The sequence below is a fragment of the Salvelinus namaycush genome, chromosome 27 (genome assembly GCF_016432855.1).
Source record: "Salvelinus namaycush isolate Seneca chromosome 27, SaNama_1.0, whole genome shotgun sequence".
In the NCBI taxonomy this organism is placed as follows: domain Eukaryota; kingdom Metazoa; phylum Chordata; class Actinopteri; order Salmoniformes; family Salmonidae; genus Salvelinus; species Salvelinus namaycush.
In genome coordinates, this window is record NC_052333.1 from 35,679,315 (window position 1) to 35,704,891 (window position 25,577).

The following is a 25,577-nucleotide window of genomic DNA, read 5'->3' on the forward strand; positions in this document are numbered from 1 at the left end:
TTTTTATTATGTTCATTGTGATGATAGGCCTAAACTCCTAATAAATAGATCATTCATTACTAAAAGTGCCAAGGCTATAATGACCATGCCTCTAGGATGGATAGTTCTAGGAATCGGGTATATTGACAATAAATAAAGAGGGGTAGATAGCTGCCCAAACCTAAATTATTTTAGTTCTGTGCTACTGTAACTACATGAGTTACCAATGGTCGCTACATGAGTTAGCAATGGTTGGAACTTGGTACATGATGGGCAGTCACAGACAAGCTCTACACTCCCACCCTACACCCACTTGACATGATGGAACTGTGTCGAGTTGAGTGTGCGTTACCTAACGAGAAGGACTGAGTGATTGAACAACGCTGCAAAGAATGTGCTTTAGCTGAAATCACTGGCATATTTTGAAGACTCGTTTCGCGTTTGGAGAACCTGATAACAGAGGTAATTAGCTAACTGAAGCTAATAGAATTGCACACATTTTTGTTTCATGCTAACTTGGCTAGCCTGACTAGCTAGCTACTGACTACGAGTTGAGTGCACTGGGTTGAATGGACTAGATAAACAATTGTCGGTCTTGCTAATGTTCACTGTTCCTGGCTATATTAGACTGACAATGAATTTGCGCCAGTTTAGGGCTGCGAAGATTACCGTTGGGCCTTTCAACCCTTTCTGGTTGTAGCTAGCTAGCTAATGTAGCTAGATAATGTTAACAAGCTAGCTAGCCACACCACAGATATAACCAAAGTTTCACCGGATGTATAAATCTGAAGCATCCGGATGGCGTTTCCATTCCACACACCACCAAATGATGATGAGAGCAAGCCCAGCGGCCGACAGTGGGAGAAGATGGAGCGAGATGGTTCCCAAAACTCAGGGTCGACGTATGGGCCGGTCTTAGGGGTCTGGCCTGCCCTACCGTACCTCCTTGCCCGTCCAAATCAAATATTGAAATATTGTTAATTTATTTGACCGAGACGCGCACCGACAGAAATACGCATCCGAGCGAGCGAAACAGCGCCCCCCTGTCTCAGTATGTGTAGACCATGTATCTGATGCTGCCTGGATCAAAAGAGTATGGCATGACACTATTTCTGGCCATACAGCTTCAGATACATGGGCTACATATAGAGAGGCCCTGTTTCGCTCCCTCTGCGTCGATAATTACCAAGTCTCGAGGGGAAAGGGCAAAATATTGATCTGATGATCCCATATATCCAGTGGAAACGTCATAAAAACAGCTGTCTGTCCGGAGCTCACTGGCCCAGGAAACTGAGTGCACAGAATAGGCTAGTTGATACAATATTGCAAGTGAAGCTGTAGCTGCAAGCGAACTTGCAATGATGATTTGATACAACATGCACACAAAAATGTGATGATTGTGGATAGTCATATTAATATAATAGTTCGATAAAAATGTTTACATGCTTTGCAAGAACGATTCCCCTAATAATCCTGTTTACATGGAAACATCTGAAATCAGGCTACCTGATGGCACTCTGATAAATGCAGAAAATTGCCAATCAAAATAAACATTCTACCACAGCAAACATGTTATTTTTGGGAAGCATGTTTGATTCTGAGTTCGGACACATAAAGTTTTCATGTGAAAACTACTTCTAATACACATACATTCAGTTGTTTCAAATTCACGTCACTCACACTAAGAGGGAGGCTTCTCAGTGAGCAAAACCTGGCTGAAAATATGACAACTTTTTATGCCTTATTCAGGACGCAAACTTGTTGAAAAAGTATGTTTTTTCAATGTTTTTTTACTGACCAGAATATTGTTTATTTTCTGACCGCTGTATGTAGCCTACATAAAAAAAAAATGTTTTACCTTTATTTAACTAGCAAGTCAGTTAAGAACAAATTCTTATTTTCAATGATGGCCTAGTGGGTTAACTGCCTTGTTCAGGGGCAGAACGACAGATTTGTACCTTGTCAGCTCGGGGATTCGAACTTGCAACCTTTCGGTTACTAGTCCAACGCTTTCCAACGCTCTCAAGGTCATAGTTAAGACCTTGTCATAAACTGGTAATAACCCCCTGACTACAGCTTATTACCTACACTTTTTGAAAAAGAGTTCCAAAGGGGTTCTTCGGCTGTTCCCATAGAATAAATAACCCTTTTTGGTTCCAGGGAGAAACCTTTTGGTTTCCATGTAGAACCTTCTGTGGAAAGGGTCCTATATAGAACCCAAAAGGGTTCTCCTATGGGGGCAGCTGAATAACCATTTTAGGTTCTACCTTTGTAAAACGTATTGCAGAGGATAAAGTTGGATATTGCAAACATTGTTCATTACATTTCTATTTGTTTCCAAAGTCCCCAATTAAAGTTGTTCAGCAACATATTCTTACATTTAAAATAGATCAAGCAATCACAATTTTCCACACACCTGCATACAGTAATTGTTTCATAATGCATAGAAATACTGTGAGTATTTAAAGGCCCATTGTTTTATTTTATTAATGATTAATTAGAGTGGTGTGATGGGGTAGATCCTCATCAGGGAACTCTGAGCACAGAAGGCGATCTAGAGCGCAGTGGCCCTCTTGACGAGTCATGTGATGGATCAGATCGGCGGTGGAGAGAATCAGCACATTACAACTTCAGCAATTTGAGATTTTATAAGCAAACTAGAAAGGAGATTCTTGAAGGAACTTTGTAGACTCAGCTGACTAAAACTATTTCCATGGTACTAGTTGAGTTTTGTGGCAGTTATAGCTTAGAGATATCTTTAAAAAAGAGCAACTTGCTCGTACTTTGCGTCCTTCTCCAACATGACAGTTTGGGAATTTCAAGATGGCCCGCAACACATCAACCTTCTGAGTTTTTGGGATTTTCATGACACTGTAAGCCTAAACATTTTTAAATAAAAAGATGATTGGCATCATGTGGGCATGCAGGACACGACATAACGGTAACGCACGGTAAAATATCTTTAACAGTCATAATCTACAGTACTAAAAGTGATAGCAGCAGGATGTTTGCTCCGCTGTCCCTTCATATTGAAGTGGTACATTAATTCATTGGTCATCAATCTGAAACATTTTAAGAGGATATCAAATTTAGACAGTTGGAAAATGGAAATGTTTAACTCCTCTCTAAATGGTAAAGTTTTGCTGAATCCTAATACATGTTGTAATTCAAACAACTTTTTATAAACACACCGCTCCATAATCCTGAGGACATTGTTCCTGTCAGAGGTTTCCCAATTGAGGACAGTTTGGCAGTCTTAAAAAAAGAAAGTTAAATGCAAAAATTCAAGTATGTACACAACCGTTAAAAGTTTGGGGTCACTTAGAAATGTCCTTGTTTTTGAAAGAAAAGCACATTTTTTTTGTCCATTAAAATAACATAAAAGTGATCAGAAATATAGTGTAGACATTGTTAATGTTGTAAATGACTATTGTAGCAAGAAACAGCAGATTTGTTATGGAATATCAACATAGGCGTACAGAGGCCCGTTATCAGCAACCATCACTCATGTGTTCCAATGGCACGTTGGAACAGCATCCCGGAGTCACCTCTTCACTGTTGACATTGAGACTGGTGTTTTGTATTCTTTAAGTATTAAGTATTCACCCCCCTTGGCATTTTTCCTATTTTGTTGCCTTACAACCTGTATCATTTGATTTACACATCATGCCTACCACTTTGAAGATGCAAAATCTTTGTCAATCTTTATTACGAAACAAACAAGAAATAAGACAAAAACAAACAGAAAACTTGAGTGTGCATAACTATCCCCCCCTCCAAAGTCAATACTTTGTAGAGCCACCTTTTGCAGCAATTACAGCTTTAAGTCTCTTGGGGTATGTCTCTATAAGCTAGCCACTTGGATTTTTTCCCATTCTTCAAGGCAAAACTGCTCCAGCTCCTTCAAGTTAGATGGGTTCCGCTGGTGTACAGCAATCTTTCATCTTTGACTAGGCCATTCCAAGACATTTAAATGTTTCCCCTTACAATACTCGAGTGTTGCTTTAGCAGTTTGTCCTACTGGAAGGTGAACCTCCGTCCCAGTCTCAAATCTCTGGAAGACTGAAACAGGTTTCCCTCAAGAATTTCCCCTTTATTTAGTGCCATCCATCATTCCTTCAATTCTGACCAGTTTCCCAGTCCCTGCCGATGAAAAACATCCCCACAGCATGATGCTGCCACCACCATACTTTACTGTGGGGATGGTATTCTCGGGGTGATGATCTCAAATTATTACCAATCCCACAAAGTATGACTCCAAACACCATGAAAAGGCTACTCTTCTTGATGTTTTCCTCACAAATAATCCCTGATAGGTATCAGTCTGGTGTTTTCTGTAATGACCTTAGTGATCACTGTTTTACAGCCTGTGTTCGTAATGGCTGTTCAGTGAAACAACCTGTCCTGATTTGTCATAGACACTTCCTAAAAATCTTTAATGAGCAAGCCTTCCTTCATGAACTGGCCTCTGTAAAATGGTATAGAATCAGCTTGATCCCCTCTGTCGATCCCCACCTTCTTTTTTGATATTTCGAGTGATATTGTCAACAAACACACACCATAAAGAAAATGAGAATTAAAACAGGTTCTGCCCCTGGTTCGACTGTGATCTTGCAGAGTTACTCCACCTCAAGAGCTGCATTTGGCGAAAGGCTCGGCACACGCATACTCAGGCTGACTGGTTCTCGTTGAGGCAAATGAGAAATAAGTACACTCAGGCTATCCGGAAGGCCAAAGTTAGTTACTTTAAGGAGCAGTTCTCTCTCTGTGGGTCTAACCCCAAGAAGTTCTGAAAAACGGTTAAAGACCTGGAGAATAAACCCTCCTTCTCATAGATGCCCATGTCCCTTAAAGTTGATGATGTGGTTGTTACTGACAAGAAGCACATGGCTGAGCTCTTTAATCACCACTTCATTAAGTCAGGATTCCTATTTGACTCAGCCATGCCTCCTTGCCCATCCAACATTTCCTCATCTCCCACCCCTTTTAATGTGACTATCCCCAATGCTTCTTCCTCTTTTCCCCCTGCCCCGTTACAAAGTTTCTCCCTGTAGTCTGTCACTGAGTCCGAGGTGCTCGAGGAGCTCTTGAAACTTGACCCCCAAAAAACATCTGGATCAGATGGTTTAGACCCTTTCTTCTTTAACCTCTCTAGGGTACGTGAGACGGTAGCGTCCCACCTCTTCAACAGCCAGTGAAACTGCAGGGCGCCAAATTCAAAACAACAGAAATCCCATAATTAAAATTCCTCAAACGTACATGTATTTTACACCATTTTAAAGATACACTTGTTGTAAATCCAGCCACAGTGTCCGATTTCAAAAAGGCTTTACGACGAAAGCAAACCAAACGATTATGTTAGGTGAGTGCTTATTCACAGAATAACACAGCCATTTTTCTAGCCAAAGAGAGGATTCACAAAAAGCAGAAATATAGATAAAACTAATCACTAACCTTTGATGATCTTCATCAGATGACACTCATAGGACTTCATGTTACACAATACATGTATGTTTTGTTCGGTAAAGTCTATATTTATATCCAAAAATCTGAGATTTTGCAGAGAGCCACATCAATTTACAGGAATACTCATAATTAACATTGCTAAAAGATACAACTGTTATGCATGGAATTTTAGATGCACTTGTCCTTAATGCAACCGCTGTGTCAGATTTCAAAAAAAGCTTTACGGAGAAAGCAAACCATGTAATAATCTGAGTCGGCGCTCAGAGCTCAATCAAAACACAAATACACTGCTCAAAAAAATAAAGGGAACACTTAAACAACACAATGTAACTCAAAGTCAATCACACTTCTGTGAAATCAAACTGTCCACTTAGGAAGCAACACTGATTGACAATACATTTCACATGCTGTTGTGCAAATGGAATAGACAAAAGGTGGAAATTATAGGCAATTAGCAAGACACCCCCAATAAAGGAGTGATTCTGCAGGTGGTGACCACAGACCACTTCTCAGTTCTATGCTTCCTGGCTGATGTTTTGGTCACTTTTGAATGCTGGCGGTGCTCTCACTCTAGTGGTAGCATGAGACGGAGTCTACAACCCACACAAGTGGCTCAGGTAGTGCAGCTCATCCAGGGTGGCACATCAATGCGAGCTGTGGCAAGAAGGTTTGCTACCTCTCTCAAAGAGTGCAGTGTATGAAGTCTGAACATCTGCTGTCTCAGCCACTGCCTGTCACAAAGGGAGTACCCCAAGGCTAAATCGTAGGCCCCACACTCTTCTCAATTTACATCAACAGCATAGCTCAGGCAGTAGGAAGCTCTCTCATCCATTCATATGCAGATGATACAGTCTTATACTCAGCTGGCCCCTCCCAGGATTTTGTGTTAAATGCTCTACAACAAAGCTTTCTTAGTGTCCAACAAGCTTTCTCTGTTCTTAACCTTGTTCTGAACACCTCCAAAACAAAGGTCATGTGGTTTGGTAAGAAGAATGCCCCTCACCCCACAGGTGTGTTTACTACCTCTGAGGGTTTAGAGCTTGAGATAGTCACCTCATACAAGTATTTGGGAGTATGGCTAGACGGTACACTGTCCTTCTCTCAGCGCATATCAAAGCTGCAGCCTAAAGTTAAATCTAGACTTGGTTTCCTCTATTGTAATCGCTCCTCTTTCACCCCAGCTGCCAAACTAACCCTGATTCAGATGACCATCCTACCCATGCTAGATTACGGAGACATCATTTTTAGATCAGCAGGGAGGGGTGCTCTTGAGCGGCTAGATGTTCTTTACCATTTGCCACCAATGCTCCTTATAGGACACATCACTGCACTCTATACTCCTCTGTAAAATGGTCATCTCTGTTTACCCGTCGCAAGACCCACTGGTTGATGCTTATTCATAAAACCCTCTTAGGCCTCAATCCCCCCTATCTGAGATATCTACTGCAGCCCTCATCCTCCACATACAACACCCGTTCTGCCAGTCACATTCTGTTAAAGGTCCCCAAAGCACACACATCCCTGGGTTGCACGTCTTTTCAGTTCGCTGCAGCTATCGACTGGAACGAGCTGCAACAAACACTCAAACTGGACAGTTTGATCTCAATCTCTTCATTCAGACTCAATCATGGACAATTACTGACAGTTGTGGCTGCTTTGCGTGATGTATTGTTGTCTCTAGCTTCTTGCCCTTTGTGCTGTTGTCTGTGCCCAATAATGTTTGTACCATGTTTTGTGCTGCTACCATGTTGTTGTCATGTTGTGTTGCTACCATGCTGTGTTGTCATGTGTTGCTGCTTTGCTATGTTGTTGTCTTAGGTCTCTCTTTGTGTAGTGTTGTTTCTCTTGTCGTGATGTGTGTTTTGTCCTATATTTATGTTTTATTTATTTTTATTTTTAATCCCAGCCCCCATCCTCGCAGGAGGTCTTTTGCCTTTTGGTAGGCCGTCGTTGTAAATAAGAATTTGTTCTTAACTGACTTGCCTAGTTAAATAAAGGTTAAATAAAAAATAAAATAAAACATGAAATCCAAATATAAATCCATTTAAATTACAGATTGTAATGCAACAAAATTGGAAAAACACCAAGGGGGATGAATACTTTTGCAAGGCAAAGTATATCTGAAGTAGAATGATAAAAATCGAAAAGTTAAAGTGAAACTATGGAGAGAGCACTAGCCTCTGCCATATGGACAAATTGATACACTGTGATCCATTGGCAGCTAAAGAAATGAGAGCATATTACTCAGAGATAGCCTATAGGCCAATGCAGCCGTAGGCCTATAAATTAGATCGTCAACTAAGTAAAATATATAGGCCTAAAGCCGACAAGTAAAAACAGTAGAAAATATCCTGATGAAAATGTGGGTCTTAAAATTACATGAATCTCTCTACTCCACCTGTCTGCCTCCCTTTCTATCTGTTTTGACTTGAGCTATTGCTAGTGAAGTGCAACATTTAGTACGTTTACATGTACACTAATAACTCGATATTAAACGGATTATAGCAGTAAACAGATTATGCAATAGTCATGTAAACTACTTACTCTGCTTATCTTAGTCAGCGTAAGGTCAAAATGGAAGTAATGAATTATACACTGATTAAATCACCTGGTTTTCTGAGCTATCTTTCTAATTATTAGGACATGTAAACACCTTAATCGGTGTTCCAGCAGTGTATTTGTTCTGTGCATGTGCTAGCACCGGCCGAGCAGCACAGTTGTCATACGACGAGATAAAGACGTATTTTACTGGTTGAAATCTGGTCGGGACATCATATAACCAGATCACAACCAGATTAAGACGTCTTCTTTATAAAGTATTTTTGACGTCATGTAAAATAAGTCTAATTTTGGTTGATATCTGTTTTTTGGTTAGAATCTGGTTAAACTACTGACCAGTTATCTAAATGCTTCTCAATTAATAGAAACCAATCTACATAAACATGTGCATAGTGTTTGTGGGCCATTTACCCATTGCATTATAAGACACTAACAATTACAATTATACACATTTTAGTAATGTTCTTTTTCATCAGGGTTTGCGTGTTTCGGGGGGGTGGGCTTCATGCGGGCCGAGCTCTTCCCGAATCCGGCAGAATCATATTACTCTGGGTTCCGGCTAATGGTACTAGGGCCGAGTCCACTTCAGCTTATCCAGCCCGCCCTTACAAAAAAAAGATTGCAGTGAGAGTGCAGTATAACTGCAATATGCTGCAAATACTGCATCCAAAATACCACACTATGCAGTGTAACTGCAGTTACAGTGCAGTATAACTAATTCTGCAATTACTGCATCCAAAATACCACAGTTTACTGCAGTTACTGCAAGTATTTATTTTTTGACCCCGCCTCCTGTGTACCGGAGGCCTCCTTACTAGCTTGCTATCTGGATAGTTAGCACAGAGTGTCACCCCCACCTGCTGTGTACCGGAGGCCTCCTTACTAGCTTGCTATCTGGATAGTTAGCACAGAGTGTCACCCCCACCTGCTGTGTACCGGAGTCCTTCTTACTAGCTTGCTATCTGGATAGTTAGCACACAGTGTCACCCCCACCTGCTGTGTACCGGAGTCCTTCTTACTAGCTTGCTATCTGGATAGTTAGCACACAGTGTCACCCCCACCTGCTGTGTACCGGAGTCCTTCTTACTAGCTTGCTATCTGGATAGTTAGCACACAGTGTCACCCCCACCTGCTGTGTACCGGAGTCCTTCTTACTAGCTTGCTATCTGGATAGTTAGCACACAGTGTCACCCCCACCTGCTGTGTACCGGAGTCCTTCTTACTAGCTTGCTATCTGGATAGTTAGCACACAGTGTCACCCCCGCCTGCTGTGTACCGGAGTCCTTCTTACTAGCTTGCTATCTGGATAGTTAGCACACAGTGTCACCCCCACCTGCTGTGTACCGGAGTCCTTCTTACTAGCTTGCTATCTGGATAGTTAGCACACAGTGTCACCCCCACCTGCTGTGTACCGGAGTCCTTCTTACTAGCTTGCTATCTGGATAGTTAGCACACAGTGTCACCCCCACCTGCTGTGTACCGGAGTCCTTCTTACTAGCTTGCTATCTGGATAGTTAGCACACAGTGTCACCCACACCTGCTGTGTACCGGAGTCCTTCTTACTAGCTTGCTATCTGGATAGTTAGCACACAGTGTCACCCCCACCTGCTGTGTACCGGAGTCCTTCTTACTAGCTTGCTATCTGGATAGTTAGCACACAGTGTCACCCCCACCTGCTGTGTACCGGAGTCCTTCTTACTAGCTTGCTATCTGGATAGTTAGCACACAGTGTCACCCCCACCTGCTGTGTACCGGAGTCCTTCTTACTAGCTTGCTATCTGGATAGTTAGCACACAGTGTCACCCCCACCTGCTGTGTACCGGAGTCCTTCTTACTAGCTTGCTATCTGGATAGTTAGCACACAGTGTCACCCCCACCTGCTGTGTACCGGAGTGCTTCTTACTAGCTTGCTATCTGGATAGTTAGCACACAGTGTCACCCCCACCTGCTGTGTACCGGAGTCCTTCTTACTAGCTTGCTATCTGGATAGTTAGCACACAGTGTCACCCACACCTGCTGTGTACCGGAGTCCTTCTTACTAGCTAATGTAAACTCACCCCATTCCGTACAAATGTGCGCAACCGCAACATTCAAACGAGGCTACAAAGAAAACTAATGGGACTGTAGCGACTGTGTTGACTTCAAAATCTGGGGTTTGAACTACGTTTCTATTCAAGCGTTGATCGACATGGTAAGGGCTCTATAGTGTTGGAGAAAAGTTGAAAAAACGGACCCTCCGTTACATCATGATGTGTCATGCCGTAACGTACAGCACGCATAAAGCAACTATTTCTGTCTTACAATCTCTCTCCACCAGGTGTAGCACTTCTCTCATTGTTTAAAAACAAGAAATGGACAGTGACGGGGGTAAGGGAGGGATACCTAGTCATTTTTTTGAGGGCGCTAAAATAAGGTCAATTGTACGGACCAAGGCGATGTACAAAAGTGAGTGAGTTTACGTTAGCGGGAGGCAGGGGGCGATACCAGTGTCCTTCACTTCCGCCGGCAAAACACCTGCCCTGACCATATTGAACAGAACTGCGGGAAATCAGTGCCCCAGCCGGCGGGTGCAAAGGACACTGCCTACCGGTCATCCCCACTTCCCGCTAGCTACAGCGGTACACAGCAGGCGGGAGGTGGGGACGACACTGTGTGCTAACTAACTAGCTAGCTTGCTAGTTAGCTACACTGTGTGCTCGCTAACTTGGTAGTTAGCGAGAACACGGTGTCGTTCCCGCATGCTGTGTACCGCAGTCTTCCTAGGACTAGCTAGCACACAATGTCCTTTGCTCCCGCCGGCCGAACACCTGCCCTCGCCGTCGTTAACAAAACTGCAGGAAAACAATGCCCGACAGAAGGGGACGAAGCACACTGTCTACCGTTGTCACCTCTCACCTCTTTTTCTTCTGTGGGGTTTATTGGCGGATGGCAACCAACGGGAACCTACTGTACTGGAGCGTCCCCACCTCTCGACCTGTCCTAGGTTAAAAATGGACCAGTAGAAGTATAAAGAGGGGTTCCTGCAGATGCAGGAATGCCAACATGCAGGAACACCCCGAATTGCGGGCCACAATTGAACCCTTCTCCATTGAAGTTTAAATTTAAAATGGTGTTAGAACCTAATTTTCAGAGTAAATAACTCACACACACTAGAGAAGCTTAACCAAGTTTAATTGTTCCCAAAGAGTCGTTACAGCTGTAATTCAGACAAATGACATTTCACACAAGCACTGATATTTAACCCTTTCTCCTAGGCTGAGTCTCTTCTTCCACAAATGAACAGCCAATGTATCTCTGTTGCTAGACAGAACCTTAGTGATATCTGTTCTTCCTCACTTCATCTGACCTGACCTCTACCCCAAAGTGCTCACTCCTCCCCAACTCAAGGCTGTCATGGTTATTGATACCAGACTGTGTCTCTTCTCCTCCCAGAGGATCACTGATGGTTAACACTAACATATCCTGACATATACACTACCCTCTCTCCCTCAGTGACATTGTTAGATTCTAAGATCTCCACCCGTCTCCCCTTATCAATGCCTGCCACATGTAATCGCTTCCCTGCACTCAAAACATTCCAAGCTTAGTTGCACACACTATATACCTTCCTCCTATAACCCTTCTGGTGTAGACCCTCCACTATATACCTTCCTCCTATAACCCTTCTGGTGTAGACCCTCTAAACCTTAGCACTCCATCAGTGACATGAATAAGTATATTTCACATTCTCAAAACCCAACAAGGGTAGGGGTTCAGGTTATGGTTTAGGGTAGGGAGTTTAGTGACATCCCAAGGATCCCCAGATAGCACTAACTGTAAATGCTAGCTAGCTAACAGGATTTTATTCTTCTTTATTCTTTAGGCACAATGGATCAGGACTGCATTGTCTCTGGTGCCCCTGCTGGCCCGGTGGTCCAAGTATGCTTCCCCAGTGTGCGTGCAGCAGTTTTGGACAGCCTGAATCGACAGCGGGAGGAGGGCCGGCTCTGTGACCTCTCCATCCAGGTGCAGGGACAGGTGTTCAGGGCCCACCGCTGTGTGCTGGCTGCCTCCTCGCCATACTTTCACGATCAGGTTTGTCTGTCTGTGTGCATATGAGTGTGTGTACTAGTAGTCTCTCTCGGGTTGCCTCCGCCAATGTACCAATCTTCCGGCTTACACCTCTGTATGTAAAAAACGTCAGTTTAGCATAGAGGAAAAGGCGGAGTTAGCCTATGTGACTGGCCTATGTCTATCTGAAGAGGACCCTCCCCTGAATTTTTTTCACCCCTTTTCGAAGTTACCAAGAGAGTCCGTTATTGATCCCAAACATAGGCTAGTCACTGCTGTTGCCTAGGTCTTGGTTTCCGTGACTAGTGTATTAGAGAGTGACGTCTGTCTTTGCCTGTCTCTACACAATAGTAGTTTGTGTCTTTGCTCTGTCATGTGCATTGTTGTCTGGAAAAATAGCTGTGAAATACTAGGGTTTTTTTCATCACTTTCACCAGGTATTGCTGAAGAATGTGACGACAGTGTCTCTGCCCTCTGTCATGGACCCTGTGGCCTTTGAGAGTGTCCTGAGTTCAGCCTACACCGGCCGACTGAGCATAGTGCGTGATGACATTGTCAACTATGTAACGGTAGCCAGCTTTCTCCAGATGTGGCATATTGTTGACAAATGCACAGAGATCCTGAAGAGACCTCGACCCCCAACAGAATGCAACCCTGTGGATGTTCCAGCTGCCACACGCCACGGTGCCTCCTCAAGGCAGCAGTCCCCAAGCAGCACCGACTGCCTATACATGGAGAGAGAGGGGAAAGAGAAGGAGAAGAGGACCTACGGCCAGGTGCAGAATGCTCTGCCGCCATTGGCCACGTGGAGGAGGCCCCATCAGTTCCCCAGGTGGGGCCACCCCAGGTCCTCACCCCAGCCAGCCTTGTCCATGCCTGTCCAGCACCTAGCTGACTCACAGCTGGACTCCCACCCTGCTGGGGAGAGTGACTACTCCAGCTGTGAGGAGTTGTGGATGTCCAGCCACAGCAAAGCCAGCCTCCTAAGCCATCATGATGGGAGAGGACTGGACCATAGCCACACCAGGCACGGGGGGTTTCCTGGTGAGGCATTGAGACTGAGAGCTAGACTGAGACAGAGGGCAGCACCACCAAGTGCTGAGAAACTGCATGGCAGGGATAGAGGAAGTGGAGAGGGCTATGGGGAAGATCCTCAGGAGAAGAAGGGGACTGAAAGAGTGATTGAAGCAAGTGAAGGAATGGGAGAAGAGTTGGAAGAGGAGAAGAGGGAGGGTCCTGAGCTAAGAGGACACTCTGGTAAGTAGTCCTAGAATGTGAAATGTAAACAGGACTTGGACATTGATATGTGTTTATAAAGTGTTTATATGTGTTTATATATATTTTTTAATATACAGTGTGTGTGTATATATATATATATATACAGTTGAAGTTGGAAGTTTACATCTTAGCCAAATACATTCAAACTCAGTTTTTCACAATTCCTGACATTTAATCCTAGTAAAAATTCCCTGTTTTAGGTCAGTTAGGATCCCCGCTTTATTTTAAGAATGTGAAATGTCAGAATAATAGTAGAGAGAATGATTTATTTCAGCTTTTATTTCTTTCATCACATTCCCAGTGGGTCAGAAGTTTACATACACTCAATTAGTATTTGGGAGCATTGCCTTTAAATTGTTTAACTTGGGTCAAACGTTTCAGGTAGCCTTCCACAAGCTTCCCACAATAAGTTGGGGAAGCTTGACAGAGCTGGTGTAACTGAGTCAGGTTTGTAGGCCTCCTTGCTCGCACACGCTTTTTCAGTTCTGCCCACAAATTTTCTATAGGCTTGAGGTCTGGGCTTTGTGATGGCCACTCCAATACCTTGACTGTGTTGTCCTTAAGCCATTTTGCTACAACTTTGGAAGTATGCTTGGGGTCATTGTCCATTTGGAAGACCCATTTGTGATCAAGCTTTAACTTCCTCACTGATGTCTTGAGATGTTGCTTCAATATATCCACATGAAGTGCACCAGTCCCTCCTGCAGAAAAGCACCCCCACAACATGATGCTGCCACCCCCGTGCTTCACGGTTCGGATGGTGTTCTTCGGCTTGCAAGCCTCCCCTTTTTCCTCCAAACATAATGATGGTCATTATGGCCAAACAGTTCTATTTTTGTTTCATCAGACCAGAGGAAATTTCTCCAAAAAGTACGATCTTTGTCCCCATGTGCCTTTCAGGTTATGTCGATATAGGACTCGTTGTGGATATAGATACTTTTGTACCTGTTTCCTCCAGCATCTTCACAAGGTCCTTTGCTGTTGTTCTGGGATTGATTTGCACTTTTCGCACCAAAGTACGTTAATCTCTAGGATACAGAACACTTCTCCTTTCTGAGCGATATGACGGCTGCGTGGTCCCATGGTATTTAAACTTGCAGGCGTTTGGAAATTGCTCCCAAGGATAAACCAGACTTGTGGAGGTCTACAATTTTTTTCTGAGTTCTTGGCTGATTTCATAAACTTCTAAAGCCATGACATAATTTTCTGGAATTTTCAAAGCTGTTTAAAGTCACAGTCAACTTAGTGTATGTAAACTTCTGACCCACTAGAATTGTGATACAGTGAATTATAAGTGAAATAATCTGTCTGTAAACAATTGTTGGAAAAATGACTTGTGTCATGCACAAAGTAGATGTCCTAACCGACTTGTCAAAGCTATAGTTTAACAAGAAATTTGTGGAGTGGTTGAAAAACAAGTTTTAATGACTCCAACCTAAGTGTATGTAAACTTCCGACTTCAAATGTATATGGTCAGTTAGAAATGTCTTTGTTTTTGAAAGAAAAGCACATTTTCTGTCCATTAAAATAACATCAAATTGATCAGAAATAACGTGTAGACGCTGTTAATGTTGTAAATTAGTATTGGCAGATTGGCAGAAATGGAAGATTTTTATATGGAATACCTACATAGGCGTAAAGAGGACCATTATCAGCAACCATCACTCCTGTGTTCCAATAGCACGTTGTGTTAGCTAATACAAGTTTATCATTTTAAAAGGCAGAGTTGCAATGAAAAAGCCATATCTCAGAATGGCCAATAAAAAGAAAAGATTAAGATGGGCAAAAGAACACAGGCACTGGACAGAGAAACTCTGCCTAGAAGGTCAGCATCCTGGAGTCACCTCTTCACTGTTGATGTTGAGATTGGTGTTTTGCGGGTACTATTTAATGAAGATGCCAGTTGAGGACTTGTGAAGCGTCTATTTCTCAAACTAGACACTAATGTACTTGTCCACTTGCTCAGTTGTGCACCGGGGCCTCCCACTCCTCTTTCTGTTCTGGTTAGAGCCAGTTTGCACTGTTCTGTGAAGGGAGTAGTACACAGAGTTGTACGAGATCTTCAGTTTCTTGGCAATTTCTCGCATGGAATAGCCTTCATTTCTCAGAACAAGAATAGACTGACGAGTTTCAGAAGAATGTTATTTGTTTCTGGCCATTTTGAGCCTGTAATCGAACCCACAAATGCTGATGCTCCAGATACTGAACTAGTCTAAAGAAGGCCAGTTTTATTGCTTTTTTAATCAGAACTCAGTTCAGAAATCAGTTTTCAGCTGTTCTAACATAATTGCAAAGGGGTTTTCTAACGATCAATTCGTCTTTTAAAATGATAAATTTGGATTAGCTAACACATTGTGCCATTGGAACACAGGAGTGAAAGGATTTCTGATAATGGGCCTCTGTACGCCTATGTTGTAACGGAACTCTAATTCCTCCTCCTCCTCGGACGAGGAGAGGAGAGAGGGATCGGAAGACCAATTTGCAGCGAGGTAGGATGACATAATGATTTATTTACAAGACGAAACTAAACACACGAAGAACACTTGATAATTACAAAACAACAAACGAACGTAGACTGACCTAAAACATGTGAACTTACATATAACGAAGAACGCACGAAACAGGTACAGACTACAAACCAACGCTACAGTCCCGTGTGGCACGAACATACATACAGACACAGGAGACAACCACCCACAAACAAACAGTGAGAACAACCTACCTTAATATGACTCTCAATCAGAGGAAACGTCAAACACCTGCCTCTGATTGAGAGCCATACCAGGCAACCCAAAACCAACATAGAAACAGAAAACATAGACTGCCCACCCAAAACTCACGCCCTGACCAATAAACACATACAAAACAAGAGAAAACAGGTCAGGAACGTGACATATGTAGATATTCCATAAAAAAATCTGCCGTTTCCAGCTACAATAGTCATTCACAACATTAACAATGTCTACACTGTATTTCTGATCAAAATTATGTTATTTGAATGGGCAATTTTTAAAATTTTCTTTCAAAAACAAGGACATTTTCTAAGTGACCCCAAACTTTTGAATGGTAGTGTATATATTTATTCTTTATAAGTTATATTCTTCAATAATCATTGGGTGCATGTCATTCATTTATAAGATGTACCCCATCAGAAGCCAAAATATAACCTTGTTTTACAAAGTAATGTAAACAAACACTATATAGCCTCAAAACATGGTTACAACTATATTTTTGATATCATGGATGGTCAGTCCTTGCATCCGTATCTCTGTGTATGTTTTTGAGAGTGGCTACATTTATCTAGCCCCTGTAGCTCTCTTGGCTTTTTACGAAAACCGGGGGCGGGGATTCGCATTGTTATTGTTTCAACTGCTGATTGTCCCTTTAAACATTTGTTTCATATTTATGAGAGGATAAGCACTTACACCTCCCAGTGCCTTAAATACACTACCTTTATATATTTCTCTAAGTCCATTGTACATCACTCTGTTTGTATTTCTCCAGTAGACTTCCACTCTAGTGTACACCAAGGTGAGGAGGGAGGACAGCCAGAGGGGAGAAAGAGCTCAGGGGAGCTGCAGAAGAAAGAGGAGAGACAGTTGGGGAGAAGTTCAGCCCTGACTTCTCCCCGTGCTGGGGAACCAGATGAGGTGATTCCTGGAACCTCCTGCTCAGCTTCTACACCCTCTACCCAAAAGCAGTGGCAGGCGAGTCCCTGGTCTCAGCAAGTAGCTAGGCCGCAAGCTGGAGAGGAAGACTACAGAAGAGAAGACGACGAAGACGATGACGTGGGGGAAGGGGACTTTGGCCGATTTGCGGATGGTGCCTTTGGAAGGGAAACCTATGATGAGATTGAGGATGGCACCGGACAAGTTTCTCAGAGACCCTTAGTACCTACCTCTCCTGATGACAAGGACTTTATCCTGGGGGCCCCAGAGTTGAACTGGCCCAATGGGGCAAACATGACCCATGGTGGTGGTACCCCAACATCCACCTCCAGCTGCCACCTGTCCCCATCTCCTGCTCCATTCCCCCCTTCCTCCTCACCCCCCATCCCATCTTCCTCCTCTTCCATCTCCCTTGCCGGGGCCCCTTACACAGGAAAAGTGCACTTCTGCCACTGTGGGAAGGCCTACACCCTGAAGAGTATGCGTGACCGCCACGTCAAGATGCAGCATCTCAACCTGCGGCCCTTCGCCTGCCCCGTGTGCGCCAAGAGCTTCAAGATGAAGCACCACCTGACCAAGCACCTGAAGACCCACGGCGGGCTGCGGCCCTACGAGTGTGGCCTGTGTGGGAAGAAGGTCATCTGGAGGGATAGTTTCCTGCGCCACCAGGCACGCTGTGAGAGACTGGCCGCCAGCTATGATGGAGCCGCTGCCAGTAGTAACACCACAGCGGCTGCTGAAATGGACGATGGTTATGCCTATGGGTTCAAGGAGGGGGAGGTATTTTTTTCACAGGGCGGTCAGGTGAAAGTGGAGCAGGCAGACTGTCAGGGGGAGGCGGAGTCTGGGATGAGTGCGTTGTTAGCGGGTGGGGTTGGGGCTGAATTAGGCTCTCAGTCAAGAACTGTGGTTAGTCACAGCTTTAAGGAGGAAGCCAGCAACAGGTTTAGCTGAAGCTAAAGGAAGGAGGATGGTGAAATATTGTGGAATATAGGGCCCGCAGCACTTGAAAGTGGTATTAGATAGGGTGATAATTATGTTCATAATGGTCCATGTGTAAACCATTAAAACTCAGATCAATGTTGATACACCTGTTTGAACAACTATTCTATGAGGGAGATTTCTGCTTTATTATGTATTTAAAGGACTATCCCATCATGTCATTGATATCTCGAAAGAGGGAACAAACATGTAATTTGCTCGATGTGAATCATGTGGTTTTAAAAGTTTGTTTAGTGTGATGTGAGCACCAGTGAGTATGTATATTTTGTATACGATTTTGTATACGAGATCTTCAGTTTCTTGCCAATTTCTCGCATGGAATTGCCTTCATTGCTCAGAACAAGAATAGACTGACGAGTTTCAGTAGAAAGTGCTTTGTTTCTGGCAATTTTGAGCCTGTAATTGAACCCACAAATGTTGATGCTCCAGATTCTCAACTAGTCCAAAGAAGGCCAGTTTTATTGCTTCTTTAATCAGAACAACAGTTTTGAGCTGTGCTAACATAATTGCCAAAGGGTTTTCAGATGATTAATTAGCCTTTTAAAATGATAAACTTGGATTAGCTAACACAACATGCCATTGAAACACTGGAGTGATGGTTGCTGATAATGGGCCTCTGTAGATATTCCATAAAAAATCTGCCGTTTCCAGCTACAATAGTCATTTACAACATTAACAATATCTACACTGTATTTCTGATCAATTTGATGTTGTGTTAATGGACAAAAATGTTGCTTTTCTTTCAAAAACAAGGGCATTTCTAAGTGACCCCAAAGTTTTGATGGGTAGTGTATGTATACAGTACCAGTCAAGATTTTAGACACACCTACTCATTCAAGGGGTTTTCTTTATTTTTACTATTTTCTACATTGTAGAATAATAGTGAAGACATCAAAACTATGAAATAACACATATGGAATCCTGTAGTAACCAAAAAGTGTTAAACAAATATATTTAAAATTTTAGATTCTTCAAAGTAGCCACCCTTTGCCTTGATGACAGCTTTACACACTCTTGACATTCTCTCAACCAGCTTCACCTGGAATGCAGTCTTGAAGGAGGTCCGAAATATGCTGAGCACTTGTTGGCTGCTTTTCCTTCAATCTGCGGTCCAACTCATCCCAAACCATCTTAAGTGGGTGGAGGTCAGGTGATTGTTGAGGCCAGGTAATCTGATGCAGCACTCCATCACTCTCCTTCTTGGGCAAATAGCCCTAGTCCCACTAAGCGCAAACCAGATTGGATGGCGTATTGCTGCAGAATTCTGTGGTAGACATGCTGGTTAAGAGTGCATTGAATTCGAAATTAATCACAGACAGTGTCACCAGCAAAGCACCCCCACACCATCACAGCTCCTCCTCCATGCTTTACGGTTTGAACCACACTTGCGGAGATCATCCGTTCACCTACTCTGCGTCTCGCAAAGACACAGCGGTTGGAACCAAAAATCTCACATGTGGACTCATCAGACCAAGGGACAGATTTCCAGTTTGGCCCAAGCAAGTCTCTTCTTATTATTGGTGTCCTTTAGTAGTAATTTCTTTGCAGCAATTCGACCATGGAGGTCTCATTCACCAGTCTCCTCTGAACAGTAGATGTTGAGATGTGTCTTTTACTGGAACTCTGTGAAGCATTTATTTGGGCTGCAATTTCTGAGGCTGCTAAGTCTGATGAACTCTTTGTCTTCCTTTCCTGTGGCGGTCCTCATGAGAGCCATTTTCATCATAGTGCTTGATGGTTTTTGCGACTGCACTTGAAGAAAGTTTCAAAGTTCTTGAAATTTTCCAGATTGACTGACCTTCATGTCTTTAAGTAATGAAGGACTGTTGTTTCTCTTTGCTTATTTGGGCTGTTCTTGCCATAATATGAAATTCCACAAATTAACTTTTAACAAGGCACAACTGTTATTTGAAATCCATTCCAGGTGACTACCTCATGAAGCTGGTTGAGAGAATGCCAAGAGTTTGTAAAGCTGTCATCAAGGCAAAGGGTGGCTACTTTGAAGAATCCAAATATAAACTATATTTTGATTAGTTTAACACTTTTTTGGTTAATACGTGATTCCTTATGTGTTATTTCATTGTTTTGATGTCTTCACTGTTATTCTACAATGTAGAAAATTGTCAAAATAAATTTAAACCCTTGAATGAGTAGGTGTGTCTAAAATCTTGCCTGGAACTGTACTTTTATATATATATATTTGTTTTTATCTAGTTGGATAAACACTCCAAAGCCTACCTGACCGCTTGGAGGTATCCGCATGGTCCTAAAGTTGCCCATCTTTGTATCACATTCCAATGATAAAACTGGGGGGGACAAAAATGCAATTTCCCCAATGAAAGTTGCGTCCCTGATTTTTTTATATATTTAAATGAGCCAAACGATCTTATCATGAGCCATCTGTGAATGTAATTGAGACAATCAAATCTTGTTTCCACAGATATGGTTTGAACAATAAGTTATCAGGTTCATTCATGTCAAATTGGGTAACTTACGGAAAGCCGCAAGTATGGTCCTTTGCTTCCCAGGAATTTTGAAGAAATTACATTGAAAGTCTATGCGGTGGTGGAAAAGTACCCAATTGTCATACTTGAGTAAAAGTATAGATACCTTAATAGAAAGTTTCTCAAGTAAAAGTGAAAGTCACCCAGTAAAATAGTACTTGAGTATAAGTCTAAAAGTATTTGGTTTTAAATATACTTAAGTATCAAAAGTAACTGTAATTGCTAAAATATACTATCAAAGTAGAAGTAAAAATATAAGTCATTTACATTTCCTTATATTAAGCAATACAGACGGCACCATTTTATTGTTTTTAAAATGTACGGATAGCCAGCGGCACACTCTAACGCATTATTTACAAAAGATGCTTTTGTGTTTAGTGAGTCCGCCAGATCAGAGGCAGTAGAGATAACCAGGGATGTTCTCTTGATAAGTGTGTGAATTGGACCATTTACCTGTCCTGCTAAGCATTCAAAAAGGTAACGAGTACTTTGGGTTGTCAGGGAAAATGTATGGAGTAAAAAGTACAATATTTTCTTTAGGAATGTACACTAGTGAAGTAAAAGTTGTCAAAAATGTAAATAGTAGCCTCCCGAATGGCACTGTGGTCTAAGGCACTGCATCGCAGTGCTAGCTGTGCCGCTAGAGATCCTGGTTCGAGCCCAGGCTCTGTCGCAGCCGGGAGCATGCACGCTGACACGGTAGCCAGCTGTACGGTGTTTCCTCCGCCACCTTTGCGTGGCTGGCTTCTGGGTTAAGTGGGTATTGTTTCAAGAAGCAGTGCGGCTTGGTTGGGTCATGTTTCGGAGGACGCACGGCTCTCGACCTTCACCTCTCCCAAGTCCATACGGGAGTTGCAGCGATGAGACAAGACTGTAACTACAAATTGGATACCATGAAATTGAGGTGAAAAATAGGAAAATAAAAAAAGAATCATATAAATAGCAAAGTACAGATACCCCAAAAATATTTTTATTTAAGTACTTTTGACCACTGAGTGTATGCAGGCTAAATGCAGTTCTGCAATAATTATGAGTAGCAGAACTCACAGGGAACACAGCGAGTCTCTCTTGCTAAACACAGCAAGGGTGATGTCTTGTGATCCTTATAGTTTGCTGCTAAAATTGTTTTCATGATCAAACACACACATAGGCTTCATCCCAAATGTCACCCTATTCATTATATAGTGCAGTTAGTGCATCATCTTGTCAAAAGTAGTACACTATATAGGGGAACGGGTGCCATTTGGGATGCACACATAGTATACACAGAGTTTGATCAAAACCTGTACAAGGACACTATGCCAAGAAAGCCTTGAGCTTAAATACTAGACATTGAGCCAGTAAGAGATGGAGATTATGGACTGATCGTGTTTTGATGTGTTCAGGTGCACAGTTTATACCAGGGGGTATAGAGATTTCCACTCCAAAGGGACATGCAATATTGGGAAAAAGAAGATCCCTACACGATCCTACAATGACTTTCTGAGTTGGTATTAGCTGATGCATATACAGTGCCTTCAGAAAGTATTCACACCCCTTGACTTTTTCCACATTTTGTTGTGTTACAGCCTGCATTCAAAATGTATTAAATTGGGATGTTGTCACTGGCCTACACACAATACCATATAATGTCAAAGTGGAATTATGTTTTTAGAATATAGTGTGCCCCCGGTGATGCGTTGGGCAGACTGTACCACCCTCTGGAGAGCCCTGCGGTTGCCTGGAAATAGATGTGCAGCAACACTCCCCATCCAACCTGACAGAGCTTGTTAGGATCTGCAGAGAAGAATGCGTGAAACTCCCCAAATAAATGTGTGTCAAGCTTGTAGCGTCATACCCAAGAAGACTCAAGGCTGTAATCGCTGCCAAAGGTACTTCAACAAAGTACTGAGTAAAGGGTCTGAATACTTATGTCAATGTGATATTTACGTTTTTGCTTTGTCATTATCGGGTATCGTGTGTAGGTTACTGAGGGGGAAAAAATATTTCATCCATTTTAGGATAAGCCTGTAACGTAACAAAATGTGGAAAAAGTCAAGGGGTCTGACTCCCTTATCTCTGTACCCCCCGTGTAAGGTTCTTCAGTCGAGCAGTGCATTTCAAACACAGATTCAACCAGAAAGACCAGTAAGGTTTTCAAATGCCTTGCAAAAAAGGGAACTTATTGGTAGACGAGTATAAAAAGAAGCCAACATTGAATATCCCTAGGAACATAGTGAAGTTGTTATATAGTTACACTTTGGATGGTGTATCAATACACCCAGTCACTACAACGATACAGGCGTCCTATCTAACTCAGTCGCCGGAGAGGAAGGAAACTGTTCCATAGGCCTATGGTGACATTAAAACAGTTACGGAGTTTAATAGCTGTGATAGGAGAAAACTGACGATGGATCAGCTACATTGTACTTACTCCACAATACTAAACTAAATGACAGAGTAAAAAGAAGGAAGCCTGTATGGAATAAAAATATTCCAAAACATGGATGCTGTTTGAAATAAGGCACTAAAGAAAAGCTGCAAAAAATGTGCCAAAGAAATTAACTTTATGTCCTGAATACAATGCGTTATGTTTGGGGCAAGTCCAACACAACACATCACTAAGTACCACTTCTTATTTTCAAGCATGGTGGTGGCTGCATCATGTTATGGGTATACCTCTCATCGGCAAGGACTAGGGAGTTTTTGTTGTTGATTAAAATAGACAAATTAGAGCTAATCACAGTCAAAATCCTAGAGGAATACCTGGTTGTCTTCTTTCCCACAGACACTACGAGACAAATGTATCTTTCAGAAGGACAATAACCTAAAACACAATGCCAAATCAACATTGGAGTTGCTTACCAAGACGACATTGAATGTTCCTTAGTGGCCCAGTTACAGTTTTGACTTAAATCTGATTTGTTTACATCCCTGTTAGTGAGCATTTCACCTTTGCCAAGATAATCCATCTACCTGACAGGTGGATTTTGGACTTCAATTTCAGTTATTTAAATGTATGATTCTGAGAACTTGTCTGCAATTTAAAAATCTTTATTTCAAAGAGCATTTTACAAGAAACACATTATTCTGGTCTTCAATCCATTTCTTCACCTTTAGCACCAAGTGTATGTTATTGAGCATCCTCAGAAAAATGTATGAATTTATAAAGTTTTAATCATATTTTTTATTGAACACTCACAGTGAACAGACAGATGTGCACACAAGGGAAGTGACAAATTAATCAAACACATAATACAATTGTTTGAGAGAGAATTTGCAAAACTACATGCTCTCACCCGCTTTTTTACTTTGGCGATTTATTAGACCGCTTAACAACTTCCCATTTCATCTCTTTTACTCAAAAAGCTACCTTCAAATTAACCAAAGCATTGAAACGACAAATGTAAAGATTAGTCAGAAAATATGTTAAATGCTCTTAAACAGTTTTGAAATATACATTTGCAAAGTTTAACAGTGCAGTTTGGAAGGGCGTTTGTTTTAATTAGTTGTTTTAATAGGCTTGGACACCATAACACTATACAACATTGATGATTTAAGTGCCTAAACGAATCAAATGTAATTGTTATACTACATAATGTTAGTTTATAACTTTTACAGGTTTTCCCATTACATTTCCAAATACGCAAGTACTAGATTCATAACATACTTTCACAAGACAATTTTGACAATTGCATGCATAACAAGACCCACAAACACTTTCTTAGACTAGATTTCACATAAATGGCGACATACAAAACGAAACACAGTTGTGTGTTTGAGCTCCTGAAAGAAACAAGGGGGAATATAAAGCCTATTTCTATGCGTAGAATAGATCATCCATGTACAAAATGCAGACAAATAGAAAAACACGACAACCCATTAATAGTAGACACTAGCGTCATCAGAGCAGGGTGCTAGATGAGGCGAATAGCCCATTGAGCCAAATGTTAGAGTAGAATCATTTTGTTGCATTTCCAAAACTCTAAAGGAGAACCTTCCCTTTAAACTCAGATTACAAGGCTATTGACGAACTCAACAGCTCCCACCCTCAACGACTGCACACTTTCACCCCAGCATGCTAAATATTAGGTGCCAAGATTGTGTCACTGTCTACAAACAAAGGAGACATGCTGGTGTTAGTGTGTTAACGTTGTCAAGGGTTGTTGTGAGTCTTTCTCCTCTTCATCCGTTTCCATGCTTTTCTCATCGAAGGAGAGCTCAGAAGATGGTGCTCCAGCGTTTGGGGGGAAGGCGGGACTTGGTCTCCTGTAAACAGAGGGAAGCAGAAGTAATATATTAGACTGATATCTGAAATATTAAATTCTATACAACCAAAAGAGGAAATATAGAGCTTTAAAAGTGCTTGTCGTGGTTGGACGAGTGTCTCCATTCGATGGAAAGAAGGAGTTTCTATTTTCTATGAGAAGATTAGGGTTACATTTGTTATTTGTATTTGCATGATTGTCAAAAGTCACATTTTTCAGGGATATACTCTCAGGAAAGAGGGTTGAGGTAGGTATAAAGACATCAATAAAAATGAGTTGTGCAATAGAGATTAAACTGAAAAAGCATTGATAACAAAAGACACCATCCACTTTACCATTCATTTCCCTAATACCTATGCATCTACATAAAAATGACATAGCCAGGTACAGTGTACTTACAGTGTACTTACATACCTGTTTGCTTACTGTAATACCTGTTAATATCAATGTGTACCTATACTGTAATTACACTTTAACTACGTAAATATATAGGAGCATACTGTATATCATAAAGTGTAGTCCAACCAGTCAAGTTAAACCTCTATAATTGTGTCCATTTAGTTCATGCACATGTTAGTTTAGTATGATGTCAAATAAATTGCAATGTAATTAGCTTTTTTGTGATTTACGTCAAAATGAATGAAGATTCAGGATGGACGTGGCTAGGTTACATCTCTAATTTACTCACTTTGACGATATCACCACTGTTGTTTTGAGAGGTAAACACAAATAAGAACCAGTGGTTATCAGGTGCACTCTTCAGACAGTGCAACTGTGCAGCGACACGATAAACTTGGGGCACAAAACATCAGGATGTCTCACCA

The 25,577-nt window shown here is 42.0% G+C and overlaps 1 protein-coding gene across 2 annotated transcripts; it reads left to right on the forward strand.

Annotated features, from left to right (window-relative positions):
• Positions 1 to 288: 288 nt before the first annotated feature.
• Positions 289 to 18,359, forward strand: LOC120022580 (zinc finger and BTB domain-containing protein 22-like). Of its 2 annotated transcripts, none has more exons than XM_038966538.1 (4): positions 289 to 441; positions 11,867 to 12,078; positions 12,492 to 13,311; positions 16,837 to 18,359. In XM_038966538.1, the coding sequence occupies exons 2-4, from the start codon at positions 11,872 to 11,874 to the stop codon at positions 17,952 to 17,954; spliced, it is 2,145 nt and encodes a 714-aa protein (XP_038822466.1). In that variant the 5' UTR covers positions 289 to 441; positions 11,867 to 11,871; the 3' UTR covers positions 17,955 to 18,359. The 2 variants fall into 2 exon arrangements, with proteins under 2 accessions (XP_038822466.1, XP_038822467.1); XM_038966539.1 differs by having other exon boundaries at positions 16,840 to 18,359.
• Positions 18,360 to 25,577: the final 7,218 nt, after the last annotated feature.